The sequence below is a fragment of the Scophthalmus maximus genome, chromosome 1 (assembly GCF_022379125.1).
Source record: "Scophthalmus maximus strain ysfricsl-2021 chromosome 1, ASM2237912v1, whole genome shotgun sequence".
NCBI classification, from domain to species: domain Eukaryota; kingdom Metazoa; phylum Chordata; class Actinopteri; order Pleuronectiformes; family Scophthalmidae; genus Scophthalmus; species Scophthalmus maximus.
Window position 1 is genome coordinate 17,946,941 of NC_061515.1, and position 21,949 is coordinate 17,968,889.

Below are 21,949 nucleotides of genomic sequence, written 5' to 3' on the forward strand. Positions count from 1 at the left end.
GTGCCATCTACTGTAAATAAACATTACCTCTTGACTTACTTACTAAAGGAGAGCATCACCTGCTCTATGCTGTCTTCGTGTGACATTAATAACAATGAAGTTAAGATTTTATTCTGAAATGTCATTTCGGAGAGATAAATGTCGCAAATCAATTTTGTTGAGCATCGTGTCTTGTTTTGGAGAGAAACTGTCATTGTCTCTGTGCCTGTGAGTTCACAAGTGCAGAGCAAACGCTATTGTCTTGTTCAAACGATACGTTTGAACTTTACACTAATATCACTGGGCTTTTGCATCTCACTGTACAGCCGGGGGCCGAGCACGAGAAACATCTCCGCTGCCTCGGTGATCAAAGGCAGCGCAGACTCCTCCTTGATGCCCTTCGAATGAACTAGACGGTGAAATGAGGTCACTCTGGAGCTGCTTTGAAACTTCTGACTCCCCCCCCCCCCCGACTCTGCAGTCTGTGTTATAAGTCCACTATGTCATTTTTCAAGGCAGTTGGATGTCAAATTGGGAAACATGCTTGTGAATGTGCAGGGATATGTTACCTAACCCATCAACCTGCCAACTCATCCTTCCTACTGATTACTTTAATTTAAAAAAAACCCACCACAATATTAAGCCTATATGTGGCATCAGGAGTGTTCACACAGTTACATGGTGCTGACTTGTTAACACAGCCCCCCCTCCTGACACAGTAGCCATTGTCTCCCAAGGCCTGCTGGGACAGAGCGGCTCAGCTCGAGCCTGACACCGCACAACACTGGGAAGTCGATGTGCACAGATAATTGTCTTTTAATCACAACAATCCCATTTTCCCTCTGCCCTCACTCGTTTGTCTCCGTCTCTCGTTCGACCTTTGTCTCGTGGTTGTAACACTTTTTTCGCAAGTTCCACCGGCCACGTCTAAAACTCACTCACTCACTAACAATAGATAGATAGATACGTAGATAGATATATAGATAGATGGATAGAAAAATATGGGTGAGGCTTTGAGCTCCGAGGCCTTACCATCCAACACGGCCGGTTGATTTATACGGGATGCAACTGAGCATATTTGACCATTTTGGATTGATGAAGTGTACGTCCACATTTCTCGAGTCAATGTGCACAGATAATTGTCTTTTAATTACAACAATCCCATTTTCCCTCTGCCCTCACCCGTTTGTCTCTGTCTCTCGTTCCACTTTTGTCTCACGGTTGCAACCCCTCTGGGCTTTTTTTTCCGCAAGGGAGCTGGGAATGGGCCACGCAGAGGAGGAGACTGTGGGGCAAACTTTATAAAAAATAAAAAAAACATCTTTGTCAACAACCTTAAAAATACTGTAGTCGTCAAGCCTTTTTATGATTGAAGTTATGGCCTTGATATAACCATTAAAACAAGTTCTCCCACTCATACCACAAAGTAAAACAAAATACAATCAAATCAACCATTTTTTCTAAATCAGCAGCTCTAATACTTTTCGCCTTGAGTTTTCGAGCATTGTGGGGTTTCATTTGATTTACCAACCGCCTGGTTGATGAGCTAGTAACAGTAAGGGGTTATGGTTAGGGTTAGGGTGGCATGGCAGAGTATCAGCAAGATTAACTTTACAGAACATAAGCAAATCCATCGAAATACACAAACTCAACGGACTTAACAGGTCTACAGTACGTCTGCCACTGACCTATAGTGGCTGGGTACATAACGCTGCGGTCTTTTAAACGACCACATAAGTCTGTAAGGACAGTCTCAACCATTATATCCACCTGCAAAATATCTTTTTACTCTCCTTTTACTCTTCACTTTTGCACAAACAAACAAACACAATAACCGCCACAGGAAAAGTCTCGCTGGGAGTGTGCGCTGCTATACCCATTTGAACGATAACGCCGTTATCTGTCTCGCCGACGACAGATCCCCGTGCCCTCGGGAGCAGCCGTAAGCATGCGGTTGGACGACATGTCGCGTGAACTGGCTTCTTCAGTTAAAGGACACCCCAGCCTTTCGAGTCCCGCAAAACAGTACAATGAGGACGGTAATACAAAGTGACTCAAACACTAGAGAAGGTGATTGTCATCCAGCCGTTGAACATGACTGTTTTATCTAGTTTATGAGTTTAACATTTTTTTTTTTCAGCGATGATCTTCAAATCCAGTTGCAAACACAAAGCAGCTAAAAGGCGGACAACTGAGAACTCTCCGGGGTCGGCGGTGCCACAGTCCAACTTTCAAATATGCTGCATCCAGTTATTGTTGCCGTATTAAAAGTAAAACATGCATCAGACTCCAGTGTAAACACACACGTGCGCACACACGCACAGACTCACACACACACAGACACACACAAGCAGCTTTTACAGTAGTGCGTTTTAGACGTGGAGAGCGTTGTGCAGGGGACAGAGGGTGTTGGGATTGTGCTGGACAGAGACGGGTGACGGAAGAACACGCTGACAATGGATCCATTGTCCCTCTGTCCACTTACTGGACGGGAGCTGTGGACAGCGGCCATTTGCAAACACATGAACAGTTAAAAGAAATGCCCCAACTTTGTGCATTTATTGTTCCACTGATCATCAGGCATTTTTACACACAATTTATCCGTTGCACGTGAATTGATCGAGACAATGTCTTTGTCTTGAAAAGCTGTTATTGGATGGAAAACAAATCACTAACAGCAGGCTTACAACCTGACGGACAAGGTGCCTGCTACTCAGGTAGTTCAATTCTGAGCCCTTTTTTTATTTTTCCAAAAGGAAAAGAGGAAAACCTTTTTCATTTGATAGTTCATGCCTCTGCCAGATACTTTGGAAAGATCCTTGATTTAATCTGAGACACATTAAAACACTTAACTTGAATGATTTCAATGATTAAAATGATTTGGTACTTTCTTATCATTGAAATTCAAATTTGCCGCCGAGGGCATCATCAGAAAATATAATACATTCAGGACTTCTTATCCGCGGCCCCATCGCGCTGCTGTCCCTGCCCCGCGTGGGACTTTTATTCCCAAAGGCGCAACTAATCTCAAATTTGTCCTACTTGGCTTTAGTTGCCACATTGTGCTCCAAATGTCATTGTGTGGTTTGGATTTGGATTTTTTTTTTAATATGCAGGTCAACTTTGAGTCGTTGCCTTCTTGATAGGAGAAAATACCATTCTCAAATTGAGACTGACATTATTGACAGCGGGGTTTTTTTGGTTTTTTTAAGTAATCTCTGATACAGCACTATTCTTTTTCTTTTAAAGAAGTTGGTTTTATAGTTTTACAGTAACGTCACCTGATCCGTATTGGTGGAATGACAAAAAAGCTGCGTGTGGATACAGATAGTCATACACTACAGACTGTTGTGGTGTGAATCTGCACGAAATGGCAGTAAACAAGACTGAGATATCGAAACATGTGCAACATAAAATTCCTGTGATATACATATTCAGATAATGCAGAGTTAGCTAAGCTGCAATCCATTCAAATCTGTTTCAACATCAGTTATGAATCAAGTAGAGACTGTATCATTAGAACTATGTGGAGGAGCTAATTGCTTAACTGCACGTACACACTTCACTGCTGTGAGAGATCTGCTCCTTCAGTGTTGCCGATAAATGATCACACTAGTCACACTCACTGTTCACAAGAACAGATATTAAAGGGTGAGAAATGTAAACCCAGAGGAGTAAAGAAAAGACAGATGACGAAGTGAAGAGGGGGGAAAAAATACCAGCAGCAGGTCTCAAGGTTTCAATATGAGGAAATGTAATAAGTGAATGAATAGTAATAGATCAGGCAGCAGCGGAGCTCTTACCTTATCAGCTGATCTGAAGCCAGTGAGGAGCTCAGAGTCGTCCTCTCTGCATCGGCATTCGCTTTTCCCTCCTGCTCCCCCCTCCTCCCTCTGAGCTGATTGGGTCTCTGTCATTCTGGAACTGTGATGCAAGGGCAAGCCGACGCTTTCAAACAGATCCCAGGCTCGAGAGCTTCATTTCTGAAAGGACGATGCAGGAGTGATTCGTTTTTTTTCCTTTTAAGTTTGTAAGTTTGGCACTGAAGTCATTTCTGAGATCGGGTAATATGGAGAAACGGAAGTGGCATCGCAGTCCAACTGTGCCAGAAAACATGGTCCTTCAGATGATCGAAATCCCTTTGAGATAAAACTGAAAGCCTGAGTTATGGCGTTAAAATAATGGCCAAATAATCCTGTTTTTATAAAATAATGATGTCCATGTGAATTTGTGCTATTTCAAATTAGATTTTATTTCACAGATAGTTGTGCAAATATTGTAATCTACCTCCACCACACTCAGGATGATGTGTTAAATGTATTTAACAAGCCTGGCAGACATCTTTGTATTTTGTATTTCTCAAACTGAATAGTCACAACACAAGGTCAGTTTTAATGCAATCAAGAAAGATGGTTATTGACATATTCCTTTCTTATGGTGAGAAAAATGCAGAAATATGACCAAAAAAAAGCAGCCCACGTCTTCAAATAGGCACTTGAATACATTCTGTAACTTTTGCCTTAATATTAGAGACGGAACGAAATGGATTTTGTGCCTGGTACTGATATAGGGAGTAAAATATTTATATTTTCAATATCATATTTTGACAGTTAATTATGCCTAAGATGTCTTTGAGGCTTAATATTTTTTTTGTTTAACCATAAACTTTACTATAAATATCTATGAATATAAAGAAAACTCAAATACCACCAAATACACAGATCTTGAAATAAGAAAATTTACATTTTATGTCAAATATTTTAAAAAAAATGCAAATCTTTCTGCATCCTTTATTCTGTAAAATAAAAGTTTTTATATGGGAGCATTTTTTCCCACAAACAAACATGAATATTGATATGTCTGTGAAAGGCTGATATTATATATCATTCAGGCTCCAATTAATGTGCTGTAAAAGAAAAACTTCTACCAAAGAGGAAAACCTCTGGACCTCTGAATTTTGAAGCCAGCAACATCAAAACGTGACACCCCACATCCTACCAGACGAGCTGAATCGTTTCACTGTAAGTCTCCAGAGTTTGGTTTCTTATAAACTATATAAAAACACAGATTTAAAACATAACTTCACTTGTGATTGCTACATCATAACTTTGTGCAGTAATATGCGGATGATTTGCACAAACCTCGGTCACTGCAGCCACCTTCAGGAGCGGAAACCTCAAGGCGGCAATACAAAAAAAAGCCAGAGCACCTGAAACTGACAACAGAGGATATATTATTTTATATATTTTATATGATTACTTACTGTTAGTTCTGTAACTTGTTATACAAGGTGTATTCTTACCTGTTTTAAAAGGAACCAAGTGAGACGCGTCAGCAGGTCTCCAGCCCCACTTCAGGATAAAGACGGAAATATGACATGTTCCTAATGCTATACACCAATTATAGTACTTACATAAAATGTTCTTGTTTATCTTGTCCAAAATCACACCTGACATTCTTCTTTTATATGCTATATATAGGTCATATACATAAATATGTGGGCCTAATCTGACAATATCTCCAATAAATCCCACCTCAGCAAAGTTCAATTTTGGTTTATGTTGAAACCGTCTTAGAGGCTAAACTCTGCATTAGTTTATGATATTTTAATTTGATGGCACCACAACCAAATTCTTAACAGTTAACTCTAAATGATGTCTGATAAACCAGTACATCAAGTTGTTATCTAATAATAATAATAATAATATATTGGATTTATAAAGCGCTTTTCATGTACCCAAAGCGCTGGTACAAAAAGAAAGAAACAAAATAAAAGTGGAACGAGGGAGCTAGGGATATGCAGAGGAAAAGAGGTGGGTTTTTAGGCGTGACTGAAAGGTGGTGAGGGAGTCTGAATCACGGATCTCTTGGGGGAGGGAGTTCCACAGCCTGGGAGCAGCCCTGGAGAAAGCTCTGTCTCCAAAGCTGCGGAATTTGGTTTTGGGGATGGAGAGGAGACCGGCAGAGGTGGATCTGAGGGACCGTGTATGTTGGTAGGGGGAGAGGAGATCAGTGAGGTATTGGGGAGCAAGATGGTGGAGGGCTTTGAAGGTGAGGACCAGGACGTTGAAGGTAATTCGGTGGGAGACAGGGAGCCAGTGTAGTTGTTTTAGGACTGGGGTAATGTGGTGCCAGGATTTGGTGTGGGTGATGAGACGGGCGGCTGCGTTCTGGACCAGTTGTATTTTTTTGATGGAGCTGGGGCTGATGCCAAGGAGAAGAGAGTTACAATAATCTAAACGTGAGGAGATGAAGGCGTGAATGAGTCGTTCTGCGGCAGGGGGTGTGAGTGAGGGTCTGATCTTGGCGATGTAACGGAGGTGAAAGAAGGAGGTTTTGACTATGTGGCGGATATGGGGTTCGAGGGAGAGGGTGGAGTCGAAGATAACGCCAAGGTTGCGGGCCTGGGGGGATGGGGAGACAGTGGTGCCATCGATGGTGAGTGTGGGGTTGTTGATTTTGCTGAGTGTGGATTTGGAACCGATGAGGAGGAATTCTGTTTTTTTACTGTTTAGTTTCAGACTGACATCATTACTTCTACTGACCATGAATATTTCACTGTGCCATTAAGGGACAGACAAAATGACAGTGTCATCTAGTGGCAACACTCTGCAAGACAAATATCAAATACGGTGACTGGCCTGGCGAAGGAGACCCTTTATTGTAAAATCAGATTTCATCACGTCACAATTAACATTTGACTATTACAAGCATACTACTGCGTGCGTGGCTGTACAACATACTGAAGGTTTAAAAGTTTAAAATTCTGGCTAAAAAAAGAAGAAGAAAAAATTAAAAAAAATAAACGGAGGTACTCAAAAACACATTTTTTTTCTGAGACTATGATGCTCACCGGGTTTCTAGATACATGGAGTGACTACACTACAATAACTAAAAGCAACATTTCTTATTTTTCACAAGCAAAAGGAAAAGAAAAAAAGTCAAAAAAAAACATTAACCCCTAAAAAAATTATCTACATCTATTCCTGTACCACGGCCAAAGTTGAAAACAAACCAGAACATGTTTAGGTGTAAACATGAACGTCTTTTCACAGATTTATGCATCAACTTGACTTTCAAAACTACATTCTGTACACTTGTAAGGCACTTGTGGCAGCCACAATCGTTTATACATGAGAAGGCATGAAACATTTCATTTGTGCAGCTCTTCCCTGTTGGAAAAATAAAACATACACATTCATCAGCATCCATTTGTAATAAGTTCATCATCATAATTCTGCAATATGAAAAAATCTGCAAAGCACGTCAGCAGTGTTTCTAATATTTACAGTTTAAGAAATTGACTGGTGCTTCTTCTTTCTTTTTTTTTTTAGAAGGTGGATCAAAGCTGCATTATTGGACAGGTTGTTCACATCATCGTAGTCACACAACCAGGCTCTCCCGACTCACGGCTCCATTCTGCAAGAGAAGAAGAGTGATGTCCAGTCAAACATAGTCTGGGGAAAAACTTCTTTCATCACATTTAAGGCGCCTCGATCGGAGTTTGGGAATAAAGCTGGCAACCTTTTGTATTTTTCTTGTCAAAAACAAACTGTGAGTTAGTTCATCTCTTAATACTTGGATTTGAGTTTGTAGCGCTCAGTCCCAAGTCCATTTAATACACCTGAAGATGAAAATCACAAACATATCATTTAATTTCTTTTCTATTGAACCTGAAACAGCAAATGTCACTGGAAGTGAAAAGTGCATTCGTTTGAGTCTGTTTTCAGCCGCGGCTTAATACATCGTTGATGCACTACGCTAAGACTGAGCACTTTATTAGGAACGACTATACACATTATGTAAAAGCCTTTGGACCCCTGAGGGAATACATGCTTGTGTGATCCATCGATTCCTTCAACGTAGTTTCACTGAAACCATCTTTTACAGCAGTTGGGGTTAAGGGTTAAGGGCTAAGTGCTGCTCTTTCACTTTAAAAAAATCATCCTGCTTGTCAGGGGATTGAACCATCCTCCGTCTGGTTAGTGGACGACCCACTCTGTCTCCTGATCCTCGGCCACCCCAGATTCGTCACAGAAATCATACTAGAGCTGCAACAGTTAATCGATTAATCGCTTAGTAATCGATTACAAAATTAATCACCAACTATTTTTATAATCGATTAATTGGTTCAAGCTGATTTCAGTTTGTAAAATGTGGATATTTTCATTGCTGCTTTGTGAAAGTAAAAGAGTGTTGGGAAACACGATGAACATTTTTCGCCTTTGATAACATTTTATGGACCAAACAACTAATCGATTAATCGAGAAAATAATCGGCAGATTAATTGATTATGAAAATAATCATTAGCTGCAGCCCTGAATCATACATAAGAGTTGTACATTACAACTTTCAAGAGCATCGTTTTGTATTGATTGTTTTTATATTCAGTGTAATGTTCATGAAGCTTTTACCTTTAAGGTAACGATGTCCAATGTTGACGTTGCCAGTCTGTTATCAGGCACCATCATATTTTAGTTTTTTCTTCATTTATGGAGGTAAATGTGAATTCAAATTTTTTATTGAAATGAAATCAGATAGATAATTGCAATCTTAAGTGTAAGCGGGGAACGCCAGATTCTCATTTCATACAGAATCGCTCCGCTCAACCTCAATTCTGAAACCGCTTTGAAGAAAGTACAGTTTTGCTGTGACTCACCTTGCGGAGGTTGCTTTTCTTTGATGACATACTTTCATCTTCACTGTAAGGTGGTGGCGGTGGAGGAGGAAGATAGTCGTCGCGGCGAGCGGGGTATCCTGATGGCGGGCTCACAGGAAGAGGCGGGGCCCCACGCGGTGCCCTCCCCCGGTCCGAGCGGTCACTCTCGCTGTCAAGATGCTCGCGGCTGCGCCCCCGCTGCTGCTCGCCCTTCTTCTTCCTCTCCATCGCCTCTCGCAGGAAGTTGTCGTCGTAATCATCTCGCTTGCCCCTGGTGGCGCCGCCGCCGTACTGGCGATTCTTCTCCAGGTCCATCAGATCATCGCGGCTGCGACTGCGTCTCCCCGAGAGCCCGCCGTTGGCTGCTCCCGCTCCTCTCCGGTGGTCATCAGGGGAGTAGTCGCGACGCCTGCGGTCGTCAAAGTCGCGGTCATAGCCACCCCGGGCGCTGGTGCTCCACTCATCGTCCGAGCTGAAGGAACAGAAAGTAGAAGTCACCATCCAACTCCATCGAGGGCGAGTTTCATAGTATTCACATGATTTAAATATTTCTTATCCAGCAATAAATAACACACTGGTAACCACTTTAAACTTCAACTACCACAGAGAACACTGATTATTCATTTACACACCACTGCACGGTTGAAGCTACAGATCGCACGATACGTGTCACGTGTGGCCGTGACCCATGTGGCCCATTCAGAGCCAAAACAAAGTTTTGCTGCTTTGAAGAGCAACCAAGACGAGTGTACATAGAAAGAGACAGACTGAAGGTTTGAGGGCACAAAAATGCAGGGTGTGAATAAAGATTAAGGGCGCACTCACACTTGGCCCGGTTGATCCGTGCCGTGCTTAAGCGCGATTGCCGCCCCATCCCTCTTCCCCTGCTGGCCAGGCCCGGCCCGCACTCACACTGCATCGAAAGATCCGGGCCAGGGCACGATCGCTTCTTGCCTAGACGTCATGATGTCGTAATACGACACGCGCATTGATTGACGTCTTGGTTGGGCATTATTGACTTTTTTGGTTTTTAAGGTGCAGCACGGCCCAGTTTACTCGACTTTGCAAGGCAACGACTTTTTTAAATTAGAGAGGAAAACTGATGATGAGAAGTGTGACATGTTTTTTTTAATCTATTATCATGAACTGAGGTCTGTTTCACTGCTGTCAGACATGCACATGAGTTCAGACATTTTCCAGGACTTTCCAGGAGGGGCTGTGTGTGAGAATGCCTGAGTGAGCCCATTTGAGAATACAGAAGGTAATAATCTCCACAAGATTCAGACTGGGAAAATCTATTTGAAAAAAACTGATCCCACGATTACCATTTGCTGGAGGAAATGAGAAAACTAAAACTGACACAGAGACTCTAAAGTATGTTGGAATGAGTTACCTACACTGGTCACTACAGCAGTGCTGGGTGGGGATTTGGTTTAGCAGATGTATAGATGCAGCTCTGCCAAAGCTTAATAGCATAATTTGCTTCTAAAATCCGTGAGACTGAAAGTAAAAAAGCATGCCCGTGGTTTCCCCGGTGAAGACTCTGAAAGTGTGATCGAAAATTCGAATACACCTTGTATAAACACGCAAAGACATCTAAAATTATTGTTAAATTCACCGACTCAATTATGACTCACCCTCTCCTTCCTCTCGGTTCGCGGTGGGGTGAGTTGTCTCGGTTGTAGCGGCGTCCGATGTTGTCGAGGTTCTCCATGGAGCGGGCGCGAGCGCGCTCCCCCATGAAGCCGCCGCCATGGCGTGGGTAGTCGTCGCGACGATGGCCCTGCTGCGAAACACTGCTGATGGTGCTCATGGCTTCATCCCGGTCATAGACCGTGGCCAACGGCGGCGGCTGGGAACGGCCGCCGCCGCGGCCTCGGGGATCCAGGCCATCATGGAGGGAACTGACTTCGCTCATATTTTCCACTGAGGCGGGAAAACAGAGAAGAAGGGTTGGTAGTAGTTAGTAGGGCAGAATAAAGAAATACACAAACAGAATGCAGCCCCAAAATAACAAATGTAAAGTTTGAATTTTTCTTTTTTTTTTTTTAAAGAGTACATTATTATTATATTTTATAAAATACAACACATTCCTTATTCATGTAAAAAAAATGTGTCTGTATAAGTGTGACCAGAATAGCGTGAAGTGATCACTCACTGCGGTTGAAGTTGCCAGATCTGGAAGGGTCCAGTTTAGCCAGCTCCCGCTCCATGTAGTAAATGGCTCGGGTGGCGTTCCCATCAGGGTCCACCTGGATACGATACCCACTGCGAGCTGGAAAGCAGGGCAGATTCTATTTCAGATTCTGCAGCCATATTCAAATACCCCGAATCATTGGGCTTCACACAAGAACATTTTCATATTCTTATCCAAAACTGCTCATATCTGTGCTCATAGTAAGATTCACCAAACTCCCTTAAATGCACAAAAACGTCTTATTTCAGCCCCTGTTCATGACGATGTGCGCTTTTGTGAGACTTCATCCTTTGCATAGTCACAGTCCCTGATGTTTTTCTCTAAGGTTACAGGTTCTGCTCCGTTTCTGGCAAAAGTTTCATTCACAAAAATGTCCCCAAAGAGCAAAAAAGATGTATCTCATTCTCAAAAGTCCTGCTGTTACAACTCAGCACAAAACTGTGGTGGTGAAGTGGTTGAAAAAACTATTACTAATACGACCTGTCACGTCAGAGCAGCGCTGAAAGACAGACACAAAGAATCAATGTTTCCCCTACCATTGAATTGGGTGGGCGCCCCGCCCCTCCAACGGGAGCCCCCGCTACCCCCCCGCCCCCGAAAAGTTAATTTTAATTTTAATATTTTTTTGTATTTTACATATAATGCCAAGCAGAAGTAATATAAGGTCACATTCCTTATACACCTTATTCTTCATTCCTGTCCAAAAGATTTTGGATGAAACATAATGTGATTTGTGAAAGCTAAACCTAACTCTAAATTTGGGCAGATTTAGCCATTATGACTTCAGGTGAATTTTAGCATTTTAATCCAGACCACTCGTAAATTTCGTTTGTGTCATTATAGTTTATTTAAGTCATTAAATCCGATAAATCACCTTGTTAGCATAATATTTGAATATAGCCATATTGTATTTAGAGCATAACCAAACAGCAAAGAATGTCAGCATCAATTTCAGGTCCCACAGGGTTCCACCTCCAAGTCATCTCCCAGAAATCCCCCGACCTATGGGAATCGCGATTCTGACAATCGAGCGCCACGATTTCTTTCCTATTGACTCAGAAGAACGAATCCTTCACCTTCAGACATACCCAAACTATGAGCGTTGGGAGTTTTCCATGTCATTGTATTCTCTGCACAGTATGTGCTATGAACAAATATGCTTCAATCTTCCAAAAAATCACAACCAAAAATTAGCTGTTTTGCCTGTTTGATAAATGTTGATGTTCTTTCTCTTGATTCTTGCACTTTTGGGTAAAATCATCATTGTTGAATGCACTTTTTGTAAGCTGCTTTGGACAAAAGCGTCTGCTAAATCAGTGGTTCCCAATCCCGAATCCCCTTTTGATTTTGAGGGTGAAAGCATTATATATGGAAAATAACTCATCATGCTCTGCCCACTTCTCATCTGACCTAATCCACTCCCTTGTCTTGAAGTGAGCAGAGAGAATCAGTCAGTCGAGGTTCGGCGCAGAACTAACACGTTCAGTTTCAGTTTCCCCCTCGCGTACGCGGAGAGAGAGAGAGAAAGAGAGCCACACGGTGGATGCAGAGGGGGGAGCAGCGTTAGTGGAGACAGATTATTAAATCAAAAGAAATAAAACTGTTTTGTTTTATTTATTTTAAATCTGATGGTTTCATGGTGGTAGTCTTTTAAATCAGAGTCAAACACAGGCACATCTCTGCACCAGATAGGGTTTTTTGTGTATGCTATGTAGCCGCAGTAGTTCCTTCCTCAGCTTAGTTTTTTTCTCTTACAAGAAAAAAAAAACGCAGATGAGAAGGTTTACATATCAGTACTTTTTGAACATTTTCACCATCTTTTAACATTATGTGATAATCCTGATAACCATGACTAAGTATTCAGGGATTTAAACTGGCAGTGCAAACCGGCTAAATTACCTGGGCCTGTATCACAGACGTACAACATTTTAAATAAAAATAAAACATGGCAAAGAGTCAGAGTGGTGGATTTCCCAAAAGGGGATAGAGGATGTACTATAATAATAATAATAATACATTTTATTTGTCGGCACCTTTCAAGACACCCAAGGACACCTTACAAATGAATGAAACAGATATGAAACCTCTTCAAAGTTGTAAAATGAATTGTGGTTTTAAACCGTCCTCCCCAGTGTTGCGCAGTATCGGCGGATCAGCCAACGTGAGAGTGGCAGCTGTCCGTGCTGCTGGATGATCTGCAGTTTTTATCACGGTGAAGTTTAAGTTCATGTGTCTTTGCCTTGTGTTTTTCTGTTTGCTGCGGTTTCCTCACCGTTTCCTTCCTACTCCTCCTGATTTCAGGCCGTAACGTTACAGATCGACTGAAAAAATAAATAGTGAGCCGGAACTCTAATCGGTTCTTGTTCCTTTTTTAATTGAAAAAAAATAAATAAACAAAATGAGGATAGAAAGGGATGGCCAAAGGTTTTTTTTTCTCATACTGTACTCACTAAATTGTTGAACACTGAGCAGCACTATTTTGAACAAATAACTACTATAAAGTACATGATGATCTGTGTATAGTGACGAGACTAACACAACTCAATATGTACAGAAAGACTGTTGTAAAGGGTTGTAGGTCTTTCACAGTGAACCGGGTCACAGCGAGGTGGAACTCATTCACCCTCTCCTCAGTCTCCTCCCACTAAGCTGGGCTTAGATATACTTTTACTTCCACTTTCACATAATGTTTCGACAGATTTCCACGTGTTACTGCATTTACTTGCAAAAGATTTGTTACACTTGTGGCGACGCAATTTGCCTCGATTGATTTTGGTGAAGTTCAACTCGATGTTCACCCTCTGCCATCGATCCACGGAGTAGGTGAGACTCTCTGTCTGTGCTGCGAGCAGGACACGCCCCCTGCACAGTAAAGGCTGCGACGCAGAGACGCACAGCGCTCTGGACGGAAGAGAGTTCATATAGATGAGGAGCCACTCTGTCTCTTAGATAACAACACGTGATTCAAATTATAGCGTCACTTTGGTCGCATCAGTATCTGAGTTTAGTCGCTACTCATGTCGTGTCGCGTCCGGTGTCAACGCACCATGAGAGAGTTAAATACATCGCTAAGACTGGGACAGGGTGGTTTTTGGACGCCAACACACTGACCAGAAATCTCCTCAATATTGAGCTTCTGAAAAAAATACCAGTTCTAAGACTTCCATGGTCACCATCCACCTGATTCTCTGCATCGACTTCATAAATGTTTCCAATACAGAGAGTTTGTGGCGTTTTTCCATTTACTCACTGTGGTCCCCTCCACCGTCTTGTTCATGCAGCAAAGGCACCTGGGAGCCCTGTCCAACTGCACAGACACAACAAAGAGAATTTTTAAAGAAGATTCAACTAAATTCAAATTTCGATCTTATGAAACTTTTGTTTTCGGTTGACAGATTTTTACTGATGTCAACCCAACTTCAGTGTATAATGAGAGATGCTACAGAAAATATTCATCTTCAGCGATCTTCAGCCTGGACTTATGTAACATAAGTCTTGTTTTAAGGGAATTCTCACCTGAGCTGGCGCCATCATAATCACGACCATAGCCATTCTGGGACGGTGGGGGTCCAGCTCCATTGGGTAGAGGAAGCATGGGCATAGACGGCTGGTTCAGCAGATGGCCACTGTACGCTGGCTGAGCATACATACTGGGAGCATAGAGGGTGGGAGCATAAAGATTGGACCCACCTTTCTTCACCGCTTTTCCCGCCTCGTACACTGTGAAATAATGGTGGACAGTTAGCGGTGCGGTGGAGAGAAAACCCAACCCTCAACAAGAAATTAAACAGTTTCTTCATTTTTTCATCGAAAGCAATCCGTCTGTGTGGCGATGAAAACGGTAACTCAAATTGTGCTTTATCTACCCACGATCTACTGTACAAGCTCGGGGCTCCAGAATAAATTTACAATCTGAACCCAGTGAGGACGTTTTTAAACTTTAACAATCCTGAAGTGACCCGTGAAATGTGGGTAAGTTGAGACTCCTCATTCATGTTTTCTTTGCAAAAGCACAAAACTGTACAATGCATTTGAACATGACATGAACAGAAGTCCAGTAAAATTAAACACTGATCCTGTTACAGTGCATTTTGATTATGTGCCAAACTAATAGAACACCCACCGAAGGCAAAACAAAACAGGGCTCAGTTGTGTTTAGCTACAAGAATTGCAACGTGACATTTGATGTTTATTTGAATTTATGTTCAAGGGCATTTTCTATGAAGGTAAATATGTTGCAAAATGCAAGCGCTTGTCGATTTGATCTGTGAACTTGTAGAATACAATGTGAATTTGTGCGTTTAAATTTTCAAAAATGTGTAGATTGATATTTATGTGAATTCAATGAAGGCTGCAAACTTGTAATCCAACATTTACTCTTTCTCTGTACAACCACAACTCGAATCCGTTAGTCCAACTTCACAATTGGCGAATCTGTGCCTTGACTTCAGGAAGTGACACGAAGTCACTCATTCACAAACATAATACTGGCAATTTCCATGTCGCATCTCATATCTATTGCGGAGAATAGGATTGTAAAAGTAAGAACTACTTCACAGTCACCTACGAAAAAATATATTTAAGTAAATCAAATGCTTGCAATGCTTGTATTCGGCATGGAGTTGTATTTGATCTCACCACAGCAAAAGTCTTAAAACTGAAAGTGTCCGATAATCACCATCAGCCACACCCAATCCTTCATGTGCTGGTGTCCGTCACATATCGATACATTATGCCATCATCCAGGTAACGTTTCGATTCTGATTCACCTGAATCGACTGGTTGCTGAACTAAGCGACTAAAAATCTGTAGTCAATATTTATTGCCAAAAAAAAAATACTTGACTTTTTTTCAGTAGTGGTACCTACATGCTCGAGGGCAGCAGCAGCGGTCGGGGCAGCAGGGGCAGCTGATGTAGCAGCAGCAGGTATGTGGACAACACTGGCACCAGCAGATCCCAATGAGGAGCAGCAGCAACAGGAACCCAAAAACCACCAGAACAACCAGGAGCCAGTCTGCGTGGACCAACAGGGGATGTATTAAGATATATATTTCTATCAAAGATTTACATTTTCTCTCATATTCATACAAGGAAGGAACACGGGCATCAGGCTGTAGACCAGTGCGCTGTTTCAGGAAGTGGGTTTAGTGAAAAAGTTTGATGGGAAAGAGAAACTGCATGTTTTTTTTGTTGCAGACAATTGGATGACTAACTCCAAGGTCAGTTGCCGCAGTAACTTAATCCGACCTCGTCTCCTCCTGGAGAGCTGTCTGATATGACGTTTAATCTCCTCATTCATAAAGTCGATATTGAAAGCACAAATCTGAGGGCATTCACGTTGGAGGAAGATTAAAATCCTGATTGAACATAGGCTTGTTACTAAAGCATGACTGAGATATCGGCTGGCTGATAGTATCAGCCAACAGGAGCCTTTCACAAGAGACAAATCTGAATCAGCATGTTTGCCAATATGTTTTTCTATTTTTATTTTACAGAATAAATAATGACAATTTTTGGATCTAATCTAAAGTAAAGTTTTAAATATTTGGTTGTATTTGTTTTCTTTTTATTTATAGTAAAGTTTGTGGTTAAACTGCCTCCATTACATTTCTTCGTCATTAGGGTTTGATAACGACATCTTAGGGATCATTGCCAAATTTTGTTTAAGTATATATATATATATATATATATATATATATATATATATATGGGCCAATCTCTGAAATCTAGTGGACCAACATAAATGTGAACTGCCACAATCTTTCTAGCTCTGCTGGAATCAATTTTAAGTTCTTCTCTTTATTTACCCGTTGCCATGGTGAATCAGAAAATCAGAGCTCCATTAATGGCGACTTGACTCAGAGTGAACAGACTCAGTTTTCCAGACTTTGTTAAACCTGCTTTTTGAAAAGGCCCCAGTCTACAGATATAGTCATCTTTATTCAGATATTTACTATTGTGTTGCTCACTGGAATAGAACAACAGAAATTCTGCAGTGGTTGGATTTTCCTTTTGAACAGATGATCTTTAAGCAGTGAAATGTTAATGCATCCTGTAGAACAGTCAGCAAGAGCAGTGGTTCTCAACCTTTTTGAGTCCTGACCCACTACAATAATCAGGCTGGTTCGTGTGGTGGCATGTTTTTTCTGCACTGTAGTCTGCCATTTTCTCGTGGCACCTGACGCCAATTTCATAAGATAGAAGTGTTGTTTTTTTGTTTTTTTTGTCTGGACCCCCAGGTGGAGAACCACTGAACAAGAAAATAGTCTGTGGACAGATTTGTGTCACTGCGATAGTTTCACAACTGTGCCAGATGCAGCCACGAAACTTTACAGGTGTGCAGGTAAAAGGCTGAGATCGAAAAAGAGATGTAGTCTGGCCTACGAGTACTCATGGGGTCCAGACGTCAACATGTCGACACGTGTTGGGGCTGGTGAGATTCCATCTACACATGGTCTCTAGTTTAATGTCATGTCAAAAACCGGTTAAGACGGTTCTTTGTTGTAACCAAGGCATGGTTTCACTCTGCAAGTCAGCTCAGGGAGCACATGCCGCAAACAAAAAATAAAGAAACAAAAACAGCACAGAGAGCGGAGAGACTGTACGTTAAACTGACTCCACTCTAACGGAAACTGGGTTAGTAAAGCGCAGAGGGGAAAAAAAACAACATTATCTAATTGTGTATACTGATAAGGAATTGTGTGCTGAATGTCCTTTTGTTGCAACCAGGCAGCCACAGACTGCAAACACTATTTTATAAAAAATAAATGGAGGTACGGTACAAAACAAGAGAGTGTGCGGTCAAGAAAGTTGTGGGTATATGTGTAGTGTATCAAAAGCAGAACAGTTGAGCATGTTTAGCTTAAATTCAGGGGCCGATTCAGAGTTCCTACTTTTTAATTGTGCACATGGAGTAAAACCCTGGCCTGAAATTGACTGGAGGTCTGAGGTCAAAACTTGAGTGACCTCAAGCATTGCTGTTCTGGAGTGTAAGACAATTCTATCTTATTAACATCTGACTATCCCTCACACCCAGGGTAAAACATGGCTGAGCTACATCAAGTGGCTTGTACTACCTTCCATTACCAGTAAGTCAATGCCAGGCAGGAGGTCAGTAGTATTTGACTTTCTCTCTGTGAAAGAAAGATAAAGCCACAATTACTTTAAAGTGCCCCCGCGGTATTGGTTCTAATTCTGTTGCCTACAAATTAACACTCTAAAGAACTCAGCCGGGGCCCAGTGTCTCCTCTCTTCACTGGAAATCTGCCCACTTCAAAAATCGGTGTCCCTAAAACATTTGCTCTGTTATTTTAAAACTTCACGCGTAATTGCATGTGTGTTACTTTGCGGGGGAGAGTGAAGAAAAGGGGAAGCACTGACAGGAAAGAGATTTATGTATATACATACACACACAGAGAATGTCGCAGCAGACTGTAGCGACACACGTCTTTGAGGGCAACTTACCGAGGACAATGAGCTCAGTGTAGTCTTCACTGTTTCCTGAAAGGTCTTGGGAAGAGATCACAGAACAGACGTAGACACCGCTGTCGCCCCACGCCGTCTGTGCGATGTTCAGGTCCGCATCTGTGAGAATCGACAGATGCAGAGGTTTGATGTTTGGTGTAGGACAGTATTTAAAGAGCTCATGATAGTGGGATATTATAATAAGACTTGTTAATTAGTGGTATTTTGTTGCAGCATCTCAAACTAGAAATGTATTATTGTGCTAATATGAGCCCCAAGAATTCGTCTGGGTCCCAGGCTAGTACTGGATAGCTTTTGTTTCTAAATCTGATCAGTCTACATGTGTCGTTCATCAGCACATTCCTGATATCGAGGTGAATTATTTCATGTGAAATGTGAAACTAATAAATTTAATGTACATTCACATTCACCCTGACATCAATCCTCCATGCAACGCATGGACATAATCAGGCTAATTCAGTTTGAAAAGCAGATGTACACAGAAATTCAAGTGGCAGAAATCTCAGCTCTATTTTGGTAAGAAACTTGAGCTACTAAAAGTTTGCCTTAAGTTTACACTGACATATTTAGAAAAAAAATTGAAACATAATTTTAACTCTCAAGTAAACATCTGACAGGGATTTCATAGTGTACGTTCGAGTGTAACTCACTGTTGATAATGCTGATCTTGCGGCCCTGGTACTCCGAACCGAGAGACACCGCGTTGCCCTGTTTGGAGGCCACTATGCGCACCGTCCTCAGGCTGTCGGCACACTCTATGTTGGCGTCGTAGTTGGGGTTGTTCTGAGACAGGATGTTTTCTGCGCTGCTGGGATTCAGCGCCGCCTGGATGGGGTCCCGGCAGTATGATTTGTACTTCCACGTGACAACGGGCGGCTGAGTGGCGGTTGACTGGTAGTTACAGGTGAGGGTGACGGGCTGGAAGAGGATTACAACGTACCTCTTGGTCGGGCACTGGACCGAGATGGCCATGGTGGACTCTAGAGAGAAAGAAAAAAAACACCCGGGGATTTACATGGATGAGACCTAAATGGTAGATGATAATTGTCATCATTAAAGTATTTGTCATATTTATAATATTGGGTAAAGGCTTCCAATTAGTCTTCAATGCCCCCAGGGTGTGGTTCATGACAAACAGTATTTCTTCACCACTACTGGTATCATTGAGAGCGGCAGCGGTGAGTCACCTCAGACTGAGCTTTGTGTTTTCCGTCTTCGACTTTTTCAGCCAAACATACTTGAGATTCTCTGAGAAAAGAGGGAACGATTTACACCAGACTTTTCCATAAAACAGATAAAACCAGTGGTTTGTAGACTGGTGATCCTGACCTGTGAGCTGCAGTGAAACCATCTGCTCTGATTTAACAAGACTTCCCACTCACCGACTATTGCCTTGTTGCTATTTTTAAATGTAGAAGGCGTAAAAAGCAACCACAAAATGTGCGATAAGTGGGGTTTCGAGATTTCACCATTACATTCCCCTAGAGAGGAAAATAAACTACTGAGTTATACAGGAGAGATCAGAGAAGACTCTCTGATCTACTCTGGTCACACTCTGGAGGCCTGTCGTACATACATGAAGATTGCAATTTTCAGTTTCTGTTGAAATTGTGTGAAAGAGGCGTTTCTTCCACTTTATGATAAATTGTGAGAAAGTAATTTGTGGTGCAGTTATACAATGACTATGTGTCTATTGTTTAGCCTGCCTACATTGATATTAATGGGGTGGACAAAATGAATTAATCAAATTGGAACACCTGCCAATGTAAAGCAATCCAAGTCAACAGCACCACACAATGCCGCCCTCTAAATTGATTGTACAGTTGAACCTCTTGAACGCTCAAACACAGTTTCAGCAAAAGCCGAACATCATCACAAAAACTGGACATTTATTTTTATTTATTGCACAACTCTAGTAGTTGACTGCATTAGTTCAAGATAGGTGTTCCTAATAAACTGGCAACCGAGCGCATATCAATATGGTGTTTTAATTTCACACTGAAGATGATCCACCACAACGATACGTGGACGAGTGAAGGTTTAACAATTTACCCTACTCCTAAAATATCTTCTTCATTTTGTTTACAGATATTTGTTGAGTGGTTCCATGTTCATTTATTGCACGTACACATGTTCAGCTACAAAAGTATGTCAAAACCGAAGATCACAGCCAGATGCATTATGAAAGATTCTAAACAGGAGAAACTGTTCATTAGATTTTGTTACAACAGGCTGTTACGTGCTTCAACTGTCTTTTTGCAGCTGTAATTCTCTATGCTTATTTTTATTTTAATTTTATTGGGGGGGGGGTTGATGTCCCCCTATTATCTTGATTATTATTATTATAGTATTACTAATGGAAACATGTCACCGAAATATCATAAAGAGATTAATAGCGTGTTAAAAAAAATTTTTTTTACTTATGTTTTAAATATGACTCTCAACTTTTTTTTCCCTATCACTTTGCATTAGCACATTTCATTCATGTAGTTGTGTAGCTATTTTCATCTAATACAACAAAAACACAACTCAAGCCAGTTCTCCTGTAAAAGGACATTCCCGCATAAGAGGTGTAGGAGTACAACTATCAACCGGAAGAAATCAATTTTTAGGTTGTTGTTGTTTTTTTAGATAGGATGGTGTTAGTTTGTGTTTATTAGGTAGTTACATCCTTTTTTCACACCAACTTATTGCCTACGTGAATGTTCATAGCCGAAACGGGGACTACAAATGAAAAGTGTGTTTAAAAAGGTCAAAATTGAGAGAAGCTCTAAGAGACGCGGACTTTTCACGGAAGAGGGCCCACCCTGTTTGACGAAGAAAAAAGAAAAAACTGGCGAACTTACCTGTTGCCATTAAAGCGGCGATTACCAACGTCCAAAACATTTTCGATCCTCTCTCCTCGGCGTCTCCGTCGACGGTAACGATTAATAATTTGTCAAAACACACGAAGAAGGGACACTATAGGGTTGTGGCGTAACACTGGGCGCAAACGCACTTTCCCCTCAGCCAGACAGCGTCGCCTCCATTTCGTGTCTCTCCGAAAGGCCGGCGGAGGGGGGAGTACCTGAACGCCCCACGGCAGCCAGACAGCCAACAGGTGAGCGTTCACAGGCGGGTTGTGCGAAACACGGGGGTGAGCGAATTGTTCAGGGGCTGGGGCGGGGGGGCTGGTTCATGATTGACGACATGAGCCCTGGTGATGAAACGTTTGTAAAGAATGAACAATACAAAAAAGTTCCTTTGTCGACATATTTTCGTTCGCCAGCGGAATAATTTGACCGAGGAACGACAGCGTTCCACCCACCTGTTGGTACGGTCCAGGCAGCGATAACGCTATCAGAGCACTGTCTGTTAATGTTCGACCTGTCGTCTGTGTGTGTGCGCCACCGACTGTTTCGCAGTATTAGCCTAACTTGACCACATCCGGTGACTAAGTGGCTAAACTTTAGCAGCTGCAACACAATAACGATTGCACATTAATGCACAAATAATTATAATGCAACAATGCAATATATCACTCTGCCTTATGGCAGTGGTGTGTTTCGAACATGTTGAAGATCCGATCACTTCTTCCCACAACACTACTGCCTGCAACAGTGTGCTTGTGTTATAAATAATGACAGAA

General features: G+C 41.9%; 1 protein-coding gene across 2 annotated transcripts; it reads right to left on the reverse strand.

The window, feature by feature from the left end:
- Nucleotides 1-6,616: 6,616 nt before the first annotated feature.
- lsr (lipolysis stimulated lipoprotein receptor) lies at nucleotides 6,617-21,820 on the reverse strand. 2 transcript variants are annotated; one of them, XM_035643272.2, is made up of 11 exons: nucleotides 21,168-21,820; nucleotides 18,972-19,301; nucleotides 18,301-18,420; nucleotides 17,913-17,969; nucleotides 15,704-15,850; nucleotides 14,352-14,555; nucleotides 14,086-14,142; nucleotides 10,797-10,913; nucleotides 10,276-10,564; nucleotides 8,639-9,110; nucleotides 6,617-7,398 (listed from the first exon to the last, which is right to left on the reverse strand). In XM_035643272.2, the coding sequence occupies exons 1-11, from the start codon at nucleotides 21,205-21,207 to the stop codon at nucleotides 7,363-7,365; spliced, it is 1,869 nt and encodes a 622-aa protein (XP_035499165.1). In that variant the 5' UTR covers nucleotides 21,208-21,820; the 3' UTR covers nucleotides 6,617-7,362. The 2 variants fall into 2 exon arrangements, with proteins under 2 accessions (XP_035499165.1, XP_035499173.1); XM_035643280.2 differs by lacking the exon at nucleotides 17,913-17,969.
- Between the last annotated feature and the right edge of the window lie 129 nt (nucleotides 21,821-21,949).

Excerpts from the sequence above, each read along its gene's own strand:
- lsr (XM_035643272.2), bottom strand. The coding sequence starts at position 21,207 with ATGTTTTGGACGTTGGTAATCGCCGCTTTAATGGCAACAG. Across the intron at positions 18,421-18,971 it reads CAAGATCAGCATTATCAACA|ATGCGGACCTGAACATCGCA; the intron begins GTGAGTTACACT and ends CGATTCTCACAG. Across the intron at positions 10,914-14,085 it reads AGACGGTGGAGGGGACCACA|CTCGCAGTGGGTATCGTATC; the intron begins GTGAGTAAATGG and ends CCTGCTTTCCAG.